Source organism: Octopus bimaculoides, chromosome 1 (assembly GCF_001194135.2).
Source record: "Octopus bimaculoides isolate UCB-OBI-ISO-001 chromosome 1, ASM119413v2, whole genome shotgun sequence".
Classification (NCBI taxonomy): Eukaryota; Metazoa; Mollusca; class Cephalopoda; order Octopoda; family Octopodidae; genus Octopus; species Octopus bimaculoides.
The window spans coordinates 99,881,214-99,897,869 of NC_068981.1; the positions used below are offsets into that span (position 1 = coordinate 99,881,214).

The 16,656-nt window shown below is 34.6% G+C and overlaps 1 protein-coding gene across 1 annotated transcript in view; it reads right to left on the reverse strand.

Annotated features, from left to right (window-relative positions):
* Window positions 1-16,656, reverse strand: part of LOC106872261 (cyclic nucleotide-gated cation channel beta-3) — a 527,825-nt gene that overhangs the window by 296,495 nt on the left and 214,674 nt on the right. The window contains exon 2 of the mRNA XM_052968620.1: window positions 9,089-9,308. Within this exon, the coding sequence (XP_052824580.1) occupies window positions 9,089-9,308 (220 nt within the window). The remainder of the gene's footprint in view (window positions 1-9,088; window positions 9,309-16,656) is intronic.

Below are 16,656 nucleotides of genomic sequence, written 5' to 3' on the forward strand. Positions count from 1 at the left end.
ATGAATTCTGGGTGATTAGAATATAACGTAGCATGAATTTAGGAAGCTTAGAAAATGAATAAGCATGAATTTAAGACAACAACTGAATTCAATTGAATTTCATGGAGAGAAACAAGATAAATAATAGGGGGCAAACTAAAGCGCGAAGGTATTATGAGATGTTTGAGGCCGTAAATAAATAAAAAAATCTCTATCTTATCTGCATCTTGGATATTTCGTTGTAGTATGTCAGCGAGATAATTTAGAATGGGTTTCTCATTTATATATAGCCAGAACCTGAAGACCTTAAGGAAAAACTACGAAGGAGAGAGAGAGGATGGAGGGGTAGACAATAATAATTTCAAATTTCGGCACAAGACCAGCAATTTCAAGGAGAGGGGGGAGTCGACTAAGCTGATCCCAGTACTTGACTGGTACTTATTTTATTGACCCTGGAAGGATGAAAGGTAAAGTTGACCTTGGCAGAATTTGAACTCAGAATGTGAAGATAAGCAAAATGCCACTAAGCATTTTGCCCGACATGGTTTTGCTAACAGTTCTGCCAGCTTGCTGCCTTCATATAATAATAATAATAATAATCCTTTCTTCTAAAGACACAAGGTCTGGAATTTAGGGAAGGAGACTGCTTGATTACATCGACAACAGCATTTCACTGGTACTTAATTTATTGAACCCACAAGGATGAAAGCAAAGATGACCTTGGCAGAATTTGAACTCAGAATGTAGCAGCAGATGAAATGCCGCTAAGCATTTAACCTGGCATGCTAACAATTCTGCCAGCTCACTGCATTATATAATAATAACACTTTCTACTACAGGCACAAGGACTGAAATTTTGGATGAAGTGGGTAGTTGATTACACTAGCATAGCGAGAGTGTGTGCTGCCTAGGGTGGTCCTTCAATTTGCCACCGTCGGGACCCAACAAAAAATACATATTGCCTACAGCAGACCCAAGAGTAGTGCCACCCCCATAAAAGTGCTTCCCAGGGTGGACCATCCCCTTTGCCCCCCTCTAGCTATGCTAGTAGTTGATTACATTGACCCCAGTGCACAACTGGTGCTTATTTCATCAACCCCAAAAGAATGAACAGCAAAGTTGATCTTGGCAGAATTTGAACTCAGAAGCTAATGAGTCAGAAATGCTGCTAATCATTTGTCCACTATGTTAATGATTTTGCCAGCTCATCGCCTTAACACCTCTGATAACAACACATTATAGTCTCATAATAGCCAAATTACTAATTGGTTTCGTACAAGAGGTTGAGAACTGATTCTAGTAACCATCAGAAATGGCTAAAAGGAATAATAGGGTGTGGCTCTTTGTCACTGGAGGCTTGAAAGTATCATATTTAGTTTGTATGTCTTACAGTTGCTGTAAAAAAACTGGAACAAAATCTGTGGAAAAAATCAAGGTCAAACACCCAAACCTAGAACAGAGACAAGTTGCACATTCAGATGCATTACCACATGCCCACTACAAAGCCAGTACAAAAACTGTTGTGTATGTTGTGGAGGTGAAGTCAAATGATACACATGTAAAGAAATACTTGGGCATGAGAAAAGGTCCCTTCAGAAACAAGATTTAATAACCATAAGTCTTCATTTAATATCCAAGAGAGATAAAATGTCATTAGCAAGGCACATATGGAGATAGAAGGAAAAAGCTGTGCATTACAACATCAAGTGGTGGATACCAGAAAAATGCAAACCTTACTCAGAAGGAGCAGACTCAGCTTGGCTGAGAAAATAATCATATCGAAGAACTTCCTTCACTCAAGCACCTATCTAAACTGTAAAAGTTTTTGCTCCTTCTTAGTGATAGGTTATTAAGCAAACCTATGATTAAAAGCATTCTAGTAGTGTTTATCCTATCTTTTATTTATACACAGTGGACAGAAGACAATACTATTCAATGTGTCCTTCCCTTTTTTAAGATATTAGGGTGTGATTTGGGAATGATTAAGCTGCTATTGTCAGTGGATCAAGTTGCTTCAATTGATGGGCCCTTGCTGGATTGTAAAACTATATTAGCAAAAGTGGTGGAAATTATGATATCAGCAATTTTAACTTTGTTACAAATATTTATTAGGTTAGTATAACTGATATTACAGTTGATATAGGTTAATATTATATATTAGAATTTGTAAAATACTTATAGAGAAAGAAATAAGCTTATTTCAGCCTGCCAACACAAACCCAAATTTCATCTCAACTTCAAAAGACACTCTCTTGGTGTATATTGAATAACTTATGCCAAAGACCCCAATGATTACTTGAAATTGCAGCATGTGCAATTTTAAATCATTATATGTCATCTCTTCTCAATCTACTGATGTGTACAATCAAATGAAATGCCAGTTGGATGACAATGTGATACAGGTAATAATGTAATCCTGTTTCTCTTTATAAATAAACCATACTCTACACACTTTTAACACAAAGATGCACTGAGTACTTTTATGTTTATCATATAACACTGGTAGATCTCATATCATGTATAACTTCTTCCAACTAAGCATAATCTAATTTTTCTAAGGAAGGAATATAGTTAGTTGATATATCATCAGTTTAAAATCAATATTATTCTATTGACTCTTAAAGGAACCAGTAAGAATTCAGCTCAGAATGTAGAAAGATGATACTCAATACTGTAATGCATTTTGTATTTAAATCTATTGTTTCTACTGATTCACCCAGCAAAAACTTTTGTAGGGAAGGATCATAAATGATTAAGTCAGCCTGTGTACATACATGAATGGTACTTATTTTATCAAATTTAACCCTTTAGGAATCAAACTGGTCATATCAGGCCCAAATATTCTACTTGTTTTGTGTTCAAATTGACAAGATCTGGCCTCTCACAACTATCCTGTAATGTCATTCTAAAAGTAAACAATTACATTATTGAAATATGAAAGCTATGAGATAATGCATGATTAGTTCAAAACAATTTGAATGAATAAGCACGATATGTGATACAGTCGTCGGAAGGCTAAGGGGTTAAGGGAGTGTAGGACAAAGTTGAACCTCAAAGATGTTGAACTCAAAGGTAGAGATATGAAACTAAACACAATAAAGCATTTAGTCTACTTCTCAAACATTACACCACCTTAGTTTTAGTAATTGATTATTTTTCATTCATATAGGTACAGGGATTATAGATACAGGCATGCATGGCCATGTGGTTAAAAAGCTTGCTTCCCAATGAAATGGTCTGGGGTTGAGTCTTCTACCTTAGCCTTGAGCTGACCAAAGCCTTATGAGTAGATTTGTAGATGGAAACAGAAAGAAGTCCATTGTACATATGTATGTTTGTCTGTCTATTTATGTGGGTGTGGCTGTGTCTCTTTTTCTTGACATTGCATGCTTGTAAATGTAAATTAAATTCATTTTCAACATTTGGTGAAAATTTGTCTGATCATGAGTAAATATTACCTTGCTTGGTAATAGATAAGGGATGGTGATAGGAATGGAGGAAGGGCACAGAAAAGTGAATGTTAAAAGAATGATGATGATGATGGTGAGTGTTAAATATTCAACTCATGTATAAAAACATGGGCATTAAAAATAAAACAAATTTTATTAATGTTGATAAAGTAATAACCTATGACATTATTTTCCTGCTTTCTAAAACATTTTCAAGCTGCTGATATCCACTCATAAAAGTTCCTATATTTATGATGATGTTGGAATACTTAATCAGAGTTAACCTTGATTGAGTCCTCTTAGACAGACTGCCTTTAATGCAGCTTGAGGAGTTCATGCCTCCTTTATTTCTTTCAAGAGTAATTGAAATAAATGGCGATTGTGGAACCCCCCACACATGCACGCACGCACACGCACACACACACACACACACACACACACACGCACACACACACACAGTATCACACATCAGATGAAATGGACGTGTGTGTGTGTGTGACAGAGAGGGAGGGAGAGAGAGGGAGGGAGAGAGAGAGAGTGAGAGAGAGAGTGAGAGAGAGAGTGAGAGAGAGTGAGAGAGAGAGTGAGAGAGAGAGTGAGAGAGAGAGTGAGAGAGAAAGAGAGAGAGAGGTCATGTATACGTACATGCATAAATATGCATAGATCTTTGTGTGTGAGTGTGTGTGTGTGCGTGTGTATGAAAGAGAGAGAGAGAGTAAATACTACATGCACGCTATGTCAATACCGGAAGTTGACATTTCATCACAAGTATGTAAGCATTTGGTACAAAAACGTCCAAATAGAGAGTGAAGCTTTGTGCCGTTGTTATGGCAATACCGGAAGTTGACATTGAGGAACCTTTTTAAAGAAGTGAATCATAAATATAAAGTAATATTATTTATTTTTAATAAAAAAAATCAAATGAAGAGGTCAAATTATTCATGCATCACAAGTATGGAAGTAAATGGTGAAGCCGTTTTCACGTGATAAGCGAACACACACATATCTCTATTTTATATATTAGAGAAGATAATACTAACACAAAGGAATCCCCTAATTGTGACATAAGATCTCTAGGTAAAGTAGTCAACATTGTTTCAAATTCAGATGGCTCTGTAATAGTTGAACAAGTTTCAGGTGTCTTTCTATGACTTACAGTAAAAACTGACCAGTTACACACTCTCACTGTGATGGCTCATAACACTGAATTATTTAAGTTTGAACCCTTGATTGAGTATTCCAATTGTGACAGTCTCATTCTTCACTCAGACACACTATAACTGGTACTAAATTGTCCAATGTCTCCTTCTTTTCTCTAAAAATCATTGGTTGTAATTTAAGAAGAAATTGGCAGCTATTTCTAAGAAGTTGACTAATCATATAAAGCTTCATAAATTAAATAGCAACAGATTAAGTCTGAAAAATTATTATTTTGTCTTCTGTTTTATTTTATACTGCATTTTGTGAACTATAACATCTTTGGGTATAGGTGCTTTTATAATGATTAGAAAGACAAGGAGCATCTATGTAACACAAGAGGAAAAAATGTACTTTAGTTCAAAAGTGCTGGTTTATCAATTTTCTTTATTAATGTTTACGTCTTTCACAAATATGCAATAGTAAAAAAATGCATGCACACACACAAACACACACACATTTATGTTAGAAAGAGAAGTGGGGAGAGAGAGTGTATATGTGTGTTTAATTTTTTATACAAATTTCTCTTGGTAGAATGGATATAGACACTGATATGGTGGCTAAAAATCTTGTTTTGCAATCACATTGTTCCAGATTCAATCCCACTGGGCAAATGGTTTTTTTTTTTTTTGCAGTGCCTTGTGAAGGGAATTTGGTAGATAGCAATTGCATGGAAACCCATAATGTGTGTGTGTGTACCTATCTATCTACCTGTCTATTTATCTGTCTATCTATCAATCTACATATATTTATGCACACACCTTTTGAGTGGAATTTAGTATGCATAAACTGTGCATTGTTGTGTAGTTGCATCAAGGGATTGGTGCATAAAAGTGATTGATGACATCTACATAAAGGCTGTATGCATATACTGAGATGTAGTAACGTTATGTACTTACAATGGATGATATAATTGATCTTTGTTGTATTCCATTCAGGAAATTACAGATTCTAGATGTACTGGTGTCAATTATCATCAACATACTGAATCAAAATGGGACATCTTAGTAATATTAGACATTACTGGAAGTAGCTTAATTCTCTGTAGCTATGTTATAGATAGGTACTTGGTAAAATATGAGCGAGCCATCACATTTTCAATTCATCTTTCAGACATAACTGCATCACTATTATTAATATCATACATCATATACCTAGAAGAAGCTCACATAGGACCTGCCAAATAATAATGAAAATAATAATAATGAACTTGTTGTATACAATGCTCAGATGCACTACAACTCATCAGCAAAAGTAACCAAAACTGCATGAACAATACATAGAATATGCACAGGAAGTGAATAATGAAAAAGTCTGAAAAATAAAAAGGAAGATATGGGGTTGTGGGGCATCAGGTGTACTGTTGGCAAATTTCAGGGAGCATGACGGATTTGAAGGATGTAATGTCTCAACAGCTAACAATTCATGCAGATAGTTTATTCTATGCTTCAGCAATTCTGAGCATGCAGAAATGTTTTCAAAAGTTAAAGATGCTGTTGTTGTTCCTTCGGTTCTGTAAGCACGTCTATGAGTGTTAGACATGTAGAATTCAAAAAGGTGCCCAAGGTTGTTGCTGGAAAGATGGTGGATAATCTCCATTACTTCACTTCTTCCCTTCTTACCAACAACACCAAAGATTCACTCACGTGAATCATAAGGCAAGAGCTTAACCCTTGAGCATTCATATTATTCTGTCAAAAGTAATGTTTATTTATTCACATGTTTTGAATTAATATTGCATTATCTTGTTGCTTTGAGATTTTGATGAAGTAACTATTAATTATTAGAATGATATTGTAGGGTTGGTGTGAGGGGCCATATTAGACCAGTTTGAACATAAAGCAGATAGAATATTTGGGCCTGATATGGCCTGCTTAAATACTAAAGGGCTAATCCAATGTCCATCACATATAAGGGACAGAGATCACAAGACCCCTTCTGCTGAATGGACTGCTGGTCTGTCAGAGAGTTAACGTCCCAGCTATTGTTGGAACTCATTTACAACAAAGTGGACTGGAGAGCAACATGAAATGAAGTGTTTTGCTCCAGAAGGGAATTGAAACAATGATCTTACAATCACGAGTGCAACACCCTAACCACTATGTCACATGCTTTCACAAGCAACACCAGAGAACATCACACTAAAAGAGATTAGTGGAAGTAACCTAACTCTCTGTAGCCATGTTATAGATGGGTATTTGGTAAAATATGAGAGAGCCATATTTTCAATTCATTTTCCAGACACAGTTGCATAATGATTGTTAACTATTGCTAATATCATACGTCTAATACCTAGAAGAAGCTTACCTGCCAAATAATAATAATGAACTTATTGTATACAGTGCTCAGGTGCACTACAACTCATCAGCAAAAGTAACCAAAACTGCATGAACAATACATAGAATATGCACAGGAAGTGAATAGTGAAAGAGTCAGAAAAAAGAAAAGAAGAAATGGAATGGGGGCATCACTTCCTTCCAGCTTGGAATCACATTTCTCTAGATAGAATGAATGTAGGCCATTGTTATGTAGTTAAGAATTTTTTCTTAGCAACCACTTGGTTTGTGGGTTCAGTCCAACTGAACAATACTTTGGGCAAGTGTTTTCTACGACTGCCTTGGATTGATCTAATGCTTTGTAAGTGGAATTTGGCAGATATAAACTGATTGGAAGTTTATATTCTTTTATTCTTTTACTTGTTTCAGTCATTTGACTGCGGCCATGCTGGAGCACCACCTCAAAGGGTTTTAGTTGAAGAAATTGACCCAGGACTTATATTTTGTAAGTCTAGTACCTATTCTATCAGTCTCTTTTGCTGAACTGCTAAGTTATGGGGGACATAAATACACCAGCATCTTTGTCAAGCAATGGTGGGAGGGGGGGAACACACACACACACACACACACACACACACACACATATGACAGGATTCTTCCAGTTTCCGTCCACCAAATCCACTGACAAGGTTTTGGCTGGACTGAGACAATAGTAGAAGACACTTGCCCAAGGTGCCATGCAATGGGACTGAACCTGGAACCATGTAGTTGGGAAGCAAGTTTCTTACCACACAGCCATGCTCGCACCTACTGTATGTATATGTATATATGTATGTTCATATCTTTCACCAATATATGTTGGTGAAAGATGTAAAATATTGGTGACAAAACTGATAAATCAGCATTTAAACAAAAATACCTATGTTGTGGTGTTCAAAAGTGTAGATAGTTATTTGTATTTTAGTTTATGAGAGGAAAGTTCTAAGTCTCCAGTGATGTAAATGGTAGTGAATTTGTACAGAAAACAAGAGATCTATGGTTTGATTCCATCAGTGGTTCATATTTTGATCTGTTGTTTACAAATGTATTACATTTAAATCTGCTTCAATATGTAAATAGCATGCATAAAAGTATATGGTAAACAGTAGAACATGGGGAAAACTAGTGATCATCTGCATCAGCAAATAGTAAATATATATATATATATATTTATATATATATAACTTCAGACTACTCCTATTTTTATGATTTCAGGATATACAAATTTACACATATAAATATATTTAGGTGTTTGTGTGTGTGTGCACGCACAAATGCATGCACAGGATTGCTTGTGTATGATTAAAAAAAATTCTGATTAATACCACATAGGTATACAACTTGTATAACTTGTATTCCAACATTTGCTGGAATACAAATGATATGAAAGAATTTTCTTTTACTGTTTTCTGTCCATTTTTCAACGCTCGCATAGGTGGGATGATTTATTTATATGCACGGTTTTCCCTTTTTTAACAACTCAACCATGATGTAAGAATGGAACAAGGTTTTGAACCAAGTATATTTAAAGGATGCACAGCCAATTACATTAGCAAGTAATATTTAAATTTAGAAATGTTTTATCAGTTAACATGAAATTTGATATAAATATGTAACATAAATGAAATCAGTCATAAAATACAAGTAAAAGTTGTACATCAATATAAAATATAGCCCAGACCCACTTATGCATGTGCATACACATCATAAACTGTTGATTCAAGAAGGAATTTCTGGTGTGAAAACCAGAGTCTACAGAAACTAGTTATGGTCTGCATTGGTAAAATGTATATAGTGATATAGTGAAATGTGTGAGATTGAATAACTTCAAAATTGTCGTCAGAAAAAAAATTCTCTTTGAAGTGTAATCTTAGATTTAGACCTGGAATAGAGCTAAACAACAAAAGCAGGCAACATTTTGAGCTAAACCAAGTCAGACATTGTAGCTTACATATCATAGCTAAGTGGTTGTGTGATGGTACCTTATCAACTCAGACATTTACACTCACCAACTCAAAATTATAGAAATAAGTCTCAGTTATACCATTTAGTGTATGATTTAGAGGCAATACTTAGAAATATTAATTAGTGCAGGCAGACAATAGACATTGGAAGCAGACTTAAAATGTATAATTCCAGAGTACTTACGCAGACACATTCTCAAATGTTTGGTCGGTGGAGTCTTGTCGAGGTAAACTGACCTGATCACCCCAGGCAGATTGAGAACTCAGCAATGGAGATCTTCCGTACCCCATTTTTTTTAACCTGCTAGAATCCCGGCTAAATTTAGAAAATTTGAATGGAGAAAGTTGGTGTGCTGATATGGAAGTGTCTTTGCTACTCGACGACTCCAAGCTTGCCCGACGTCCTACAAAAAGAAAGAGGAATCAAAGTTACACATAATACAAGTTACACCCTCTTGTGCACACATTTTAGAAATACAGTAAAAAAAAAAAAAAAGAAGAAATCCATAAATGTGGCAACAGATAAGCTACTGTAAAACAAGTCAGTAATGTATTCGAATTTCTAGTTGAAGTCATTTCTCTTCACCAACGCTGCTTCTACTCATCGGTAAAATATGTTCATTAGAGCATTTCTTGTACCTTATTTCTTCTTTGCTATAGATTTTTGTAATGGATCAATATTTGCATAAAAACAAATTTTCAAATCTTGTGTAAGTTGTATTTAAAGACAAGTGCTTGGTTACATACAGTCTGCAATATCATTGGGTAATCATGCTTTATAAATCTCAAGGAAATGATAAATTAAAGTTTTGATTGGATACAATTCCTCTTCATTTACATCAAGGAGGCATTTTCCTATAGGCATCAGTGATGTAAATGAAGAAGAATAATTACTACTGGGGACTGAAAATAGATGACAAGTTTTATCCACTGGGAGTATAGTCTAAATTTCTGATGTTCTCCTGTTTAAATTCACATTTGAAATAAAAAGAAGTTAATTTATTTTAATACAAGTTTCTTGCATGGCCATTTGATAGAACTTGCAATAAAAGCTTCAGTTAATCTAAAGGACATGAATTTTTCATCTATACAGAACAATCTTGCAGCTCTGAATATTTCAGTATGCTTTAGCTAGAACTGATTCAGCCATGGATAACTGTCGAGCATCAATATGCATATATTTCTACATGTTTATATTTTGACATCATAAAATCAGAACACTTTATCCAAAAGTTATCATAGTTACAGTAAAATAGTAAAATGGAAGAAAAGGTTCAAGTGATTACAGACTGTTGCTGATGGAAGGATTGCCAATCAATAGTGATGGTCATTACACTGATGTTATTAATTTAAATCTCCAAAATATTTTAGTCTAGTAAATTGACAATAGTATTTGAAGTTTTTTAAAAATATGGAATTGATATAGTGGATATTATATAGGATGTTCATGCATTCAGGAAAAGACTGAACATTGTATCTTTTCACTTTTTTCAGTATTTAGATATTCTTTCAAGTTCTGCTAAGGTTGACTTTGCCTTTCATCCTTCTGGGGTTGATAAAATAAGTATCAGTCAAACCTCGCCTCCAAAATTCCTGGCCTTGTGCTAAAATCTGAAACCAGTATTTAGATATTCTAAGGCAGTGAGTTTGCAGAATTGTTAGCATGCTGGGCAAAATGCTTAACATTATTTTGTCCGTCCTTACTTTCCGAGTTCAAATTCTGCTCAGGTCAACCTTGTCTTTCATTCTTTTGAGGTCGATAAAATAAAGTTCCAGTTGAACAGTAGGGTTAATCTAATTGACTTAGCCCTACCCCTGATATTGCTGACCTTGTGCCAAAATTTGAAACCAATATTTAGATATCCAAAGGTGGCAAGCTGGTAGAATCGTTAGCATGGTGGGAAAAATGCTGAGTGGCATTTCTTCTGTTCTTGCATTCTGAGCTCAAATTCTAGTGAGGTCGACTTATCCTTTCATCCTTTCAGGGTCAATAAAATAACACTGAACACTGAGGTTGATGTAAGCGACATACCTCCTCCACCAAACTTGCTGGCCTTGTGCCAAAATTTTAAACCAATATTTAGATATTCCACTAAATACTTTACTTCCTTCTAGAAGTCTTACTGTTTACCCAACATTTCCAATCACATATATTTTTTATCATTCATTAATTTTATATCATAATTCATAAACAACAACATCATTGGTTACAGATTTCCAACCAACTAGTGACTTTTTTACTGCATAACTGATATGTCAAGGAGAATAACTGAAGGTAGAGAAACTGCTGCATGAGGTGGTATAAAGTTGAAGAATTTGGAGAAGCAAAGGTCAGTGTAGTGAAATGGAAGATAAGGTTCAAGTAATTATAAACTGTTGGTAAGAGAAGAGTTGCCGATCAAGTAGAAAGATTATTTCATTGATGCTAATTCTTAGCATTCAGATTATTCAGTCAAATGTAATATTTATTTATTCACATTGTTTTGAATTAGTCATGCATTATCTTGTAACTTCAAAGTTTTGATGTGACTGTTTATTTTTAGAATGGCATTGTTGGGTAGGTGTGAGAGGTTGAATCTGGACAGTTTGAACATAAAACAAGGTACAATATATTTGGGCCTGATTTTGGCTGGTTTAAATGTTAAAGGGTTAAATCTCCAAAAATATATTAGTTGAGTAAATTCATTATAATATTTGAACTTTTGCAAAGCATGGAATTGATTTAGTGAATATAAAACAAAAAATAGTTATCTATAGTCCGATAATATTTCGGAATTACAATTCCTTCTTCAGATTTTCTTAGCTGGAGTCTCTGCTATAAAGCTTATAGCAGAGATTCCAGCTAAGAAGATCTGAAGAAGGAATTGTAATTCTGAAAAAATAGTTACATTGGAGAGAAAACTTCATTATAGACTCTTAATACTTTGACTGAGATTGTTTTTAGCAACCCTAATAAGACTACAATGTGAATATCTGTAGGTAAATGCAGGGAACCAAATAGAAATAGATGACACATTGGGATATTTTCCCAACTTCAATTAAGTTTCAGTCAATATTAACTCCAGACTAGCAATCTTATTGTTAAAATATGATGAACCAAATAAAATATAAAATAACAACAAAAAAAGGAAGAAAAGAAAACTAATCATCATTTATTTATTATTAAATCAATAAAACAAAATTTTATGAAATTTAAAAAATAATTAGCAATATTTTATGTAGGTATGAAACTTTAAAATTGTAGGGGAAGCAAAATACAAAGTTGCAACCCACATTTGAACCTTTTCTAATCACATGAAATACACATGCAACAGTCACAATTGGAAAATTTCAAATTTCTTTCTCTGAAAATGTAGTTACACTGTAATTACTATGCTATAATTAAAAACGGTATTATATAACTTTGTTTTTTTATTAGGTACAAACTGAAAATTTTATATGGAAAGGAAAATGAGATGCAATATTTGTGCTTTTTCCAAGACTTTAACAATATAATGATGTGAATTCTCTTCAACCAAGCAGCAAAATTAGTTCGTGTATTTGACTTGTGGGAAGCTTACTTCTTGTTATATAGTGGTTAACAGTAAATAATAGTATAACTATTTCATTTGGTTGGCTATAAAGATAATTTTGGAAATAGAGGTGTATATTTAATTAACTGTTCAACAGTTAGTTAACTGTATCAACAAGACTGAGGCCTCCCCTGGTTCAATGATACAAAACCATTAATTTTAAAGTATTTAAATATTTAATTTAAAACCTTCATTCATAATATTTATGGAAGAATCTTTTGTGAAGTCATGTTCCACATAACAGTTTAACAACAATAAATGTTAGCCCTTAGGATTATTTATTATTTTCAAAACGAACTACAATATATAGATAATGAAATACGGCCATAAAAAGGGTTAAACTGATTTCAGTATATTACTATTTTTCACAACCACATAGGAATGAAATAGGAAGCTGAGTTCAGTGAGATTTCAATTTAACCCTTATGTATTCAGATTATCAAATGTAATGCTTAGGGTCATAGCCCAACTAATTACGGAGAGAGTCAGTCTAGATGAGATGCAGTTTGGGTTCATGCCAGGGAAAAGCACCACTGATGCTATATTTCTGGTAAGACAACTGCAGGAGAAATACCTAGCCAAAGATAAACCTCTGTACCTGGCTTTCGTTGACATGGAGAAAGCCTTTGACAGGGTCCCCCAACCCCTTATCTGGTGGTCAATGCAGAAACTAGGGACAGATGAGTAGTTAGTGACAGCTGTACAAGCCATGTGCAGGGATGCTGTCAGTAAGGTGAGGGTTGGCAACAACCTTGATTAGAATTAATCATGCATTGTCTTGTAGCTTTGATATTTCAATGATTTGACTATATTTTTACAATGACATTCTTACGTAGGTGTGAGAAGCCAGATCTGACCAGTTTGAACATAAAACATGTAGAAAATTTTGAGCCGGATATGGCCGGTTTAAATGCTAGAGGATTAAAGTAACGATGAACTGGACTAGATAAAATAAAAGAAGACAATAAAAACAGGCAATCAATCAAGTATTATACTGTTTCAATCATCTCCAAAGCACTAAACAGTGAATTAATTTATTTGTGACAAATGTTCAGTTTAATTATTAATTTTCTACAATCAAAATTTATTTTTACATTCTATAATGCCATGAGATAGTACAGGATACAGGAACACCCCACATTACGGAAACAATGTTTCCTGAAAAACTTGGTGTAATGCAGAATCCTGTAATTCAAAATTAACTTTACCATTGATTTTCAAGTTATTAAGTGATAGTGTGTTTCAAGGTATTATTTTTGCCCCCACCTCCTAAAAAAAAAACAAACAAGCAACATGACCAGTTTTATGCATGAAACTAATAATTTCTATACATACACAGAGCAATATGTATACTTAACATTTGAAGAGAAATAGGTTAGGGAATAAATAAGAATCATAATAGGGTATGTTCTTATCACAAATGATGTTCACTATGTGAGGGATGGTGAGGGTATGAGAGCCATTAGGAGGAGAAATGACACTGCTTTTATCTTACAATTCATCATTATCATCATCTGCTTGAGAGTGAAGAACCTAGCCAAAGTTTGATCTTATGTCAAGGCTGAGCTGTGCATCGTAACCCTCACATTAGATCTATGGAAAGATAACGTCCAAGCAGTTGATAGAGTAACTTTTTGGGCGTTTGACTTAATTTTCTCTCTCTTGTCCCATAATGTTCCCATTGTAGATGTCACAAGCTTTAATGTTTTGGCAACACAGAGGCATAGAGAAGGCCTTCAGAGATCAATTAATTCTCCATTAAATCCTAAATTAACTGAAAATAAATTTGATTTGAGTATCAAGCTCATAGTTCAGAATGTAAACTACAGTTAGTTAATTTAAAATAATCTGAGAAATTTACAAGAACTATCCACCTATTTCATCATGAAATGAAGAAGAAGTTTCACAACATAATTAAGTCATATATATATATATATATATATATATATATATATCTTAATTATCAGTGACAGAAGCAGTATTAATACCAAAATGTAATCTTTATATCCAACCTAATAAGGATGTCTTGTTAGAACACTGAATAATGCATAATTAGTCTTGAGAGATCCTCTTATATAGGTGCTTGGTGTGTAAAAGCACACACATAGATCATAGCAGATGAGAATTGTCTGTCATGCCATGCGATTTTATTCAACTTGAAATCATCAGAGGTAAACGTCCAGTCACCACATACCAGTCGAATCTTGCTTCAATATATAAAATATGAGCTTCTTTTCAGACACTAATGTCACAAATAGCCAGCAGGCTTATCAAAAATTAATTATTAGTGACAGAATCAGCATTTATGCCAAAAGGTATTAATAGGCACCTGGTACATAAAAACACACACATAAATCATCGCGCCTATTTTGAGAGGATCTTCTGAGGCTAATAACACAATATTCAGTGTTCTAACAAGGCATCCATTTTAAGTTGGATAGAGAGATTACCATTTTGTATTAATACTGCTTCTGTTGCTGATAATTAATTTTTGATAAGCCTGCTGGGTATTTTCAACATCAGTGTCTGAAAAGCTGCTGGTATTCAATATATTTTAGCAGTCAGATTTGACTGGCATGTGGTGACCAGACACTTCTCACTGACAATTTTCAGTTAAGTGAAATCATGTGATATGGGAATTCCAACAACCATGACAAGACAACTCTTGTCTTCTATAACTGGTGTGTGTGCTTGTATGCACCTATATGAGAGGATCTCTCAAGGCTAATGATGCAGTGTTCAGTGCTCTAACAAGACATCCATGCTAAGTTGGATATAAAGATTATATATATATATATATATATATATATATATTGTATCAAAATACAAAATGGCTGGTCATTAGTAAGGAAAGACACACAAATAAGAAAGAAGAAAGCAAAGGACCACTGATGAGGTCACAGAGGTGTGACGAAAGAACTCTGGCTGAAATATGATTAATGTAAAATAAAGCTGAAGCAAATTAACACCACATATATAGTGCGTGCGTTTTTATTGGCTAAACTGGCAACATGACCATCCCCAAATACAACAATATCTGTTTCAACACACGATTTCACATCAAGAATATTGCAAAACGAATATATAAATGTGTGTATATATATATATATATATATATATATATATAAGAATTTCACTAGTTTTGGATTGTCCTGATAATGTTGTGCTAACATATATTTTCAGAAATATTAATATTAATGAGGTTTTCTCAATATGTGTATGTGTAAGTGTGTGTAAATAGCAAGCAAAATTAAAAATATGAAATGGTGAAAATTTACCCATCACACCCTTATGAATAATTACAGAGGTATCAAGTTGTTGGATCAGTTAATGAAAGCCATGGAGAGGGTCATAGCCCAACTAATTACGGAGAGAGTCAGTCTAGATGAGATGCATTTTGGGTTCATGCCAGGAAAAAGCACCACTGATGTTATATTTCTGGTAAGACAGCTGCAGGAGAAATATCTAGCCAAAGATAAACCTCTGTACTTGGCTTTCGTTGACATGGAGAAAGCTTTTGACAGGGTCCCCCGATCCCTTATCTGGTGGTCAATGCGGAAACTAGGGACAGATGAGTAGTTAGCGACAGCTGTACAAGCCATGTGCAGGGATGCTGTCAGTAAGGTGAGGGTTGGCAACAAGTACAGTGAAGAATTCCAGGTAGGGATAGGGGTCCACCAAAGATCAATCCTCAGCCCCCTCTTATTCATCATAGTCCTCCAGGCAATAACAGATGAATTTAAGACAGAATGCCCCCGAGAGCTTCTCTATGCTGATGACCTTGCTCTAATTGCTGAGTCACTATCAGAACTAGAGAAGTTTCAGGTGTGGAAGCAAAGTTTAGAATTGAAGGGACTTAGAGTCAATCTAGCAAAATCCAAAGTCTTAATAAGTAGGAAGGCAGACAAACCACAAATCCCTTCAGGTAGATGGCCCTGCTCGATCTGTAGAAAAGGTATGGGTGGAAACTCCATAAGATGTACCTGGTGCAAGCTATGGATACAGAAGAGGTGCAGCAATATCAAAGGAAGGCTAACTGAAAGCATAACAGCTAGAATAAGAATAGCCTAAGCGAAGTTCAAAGAGCTCCTACCTCTGCTGGTGACAAAGGGCCTCTCTCTCAGAGTAAAAGGTAGACTGTATGACGCATGTGTATAAACAGCCATGCTACATGGCAGTG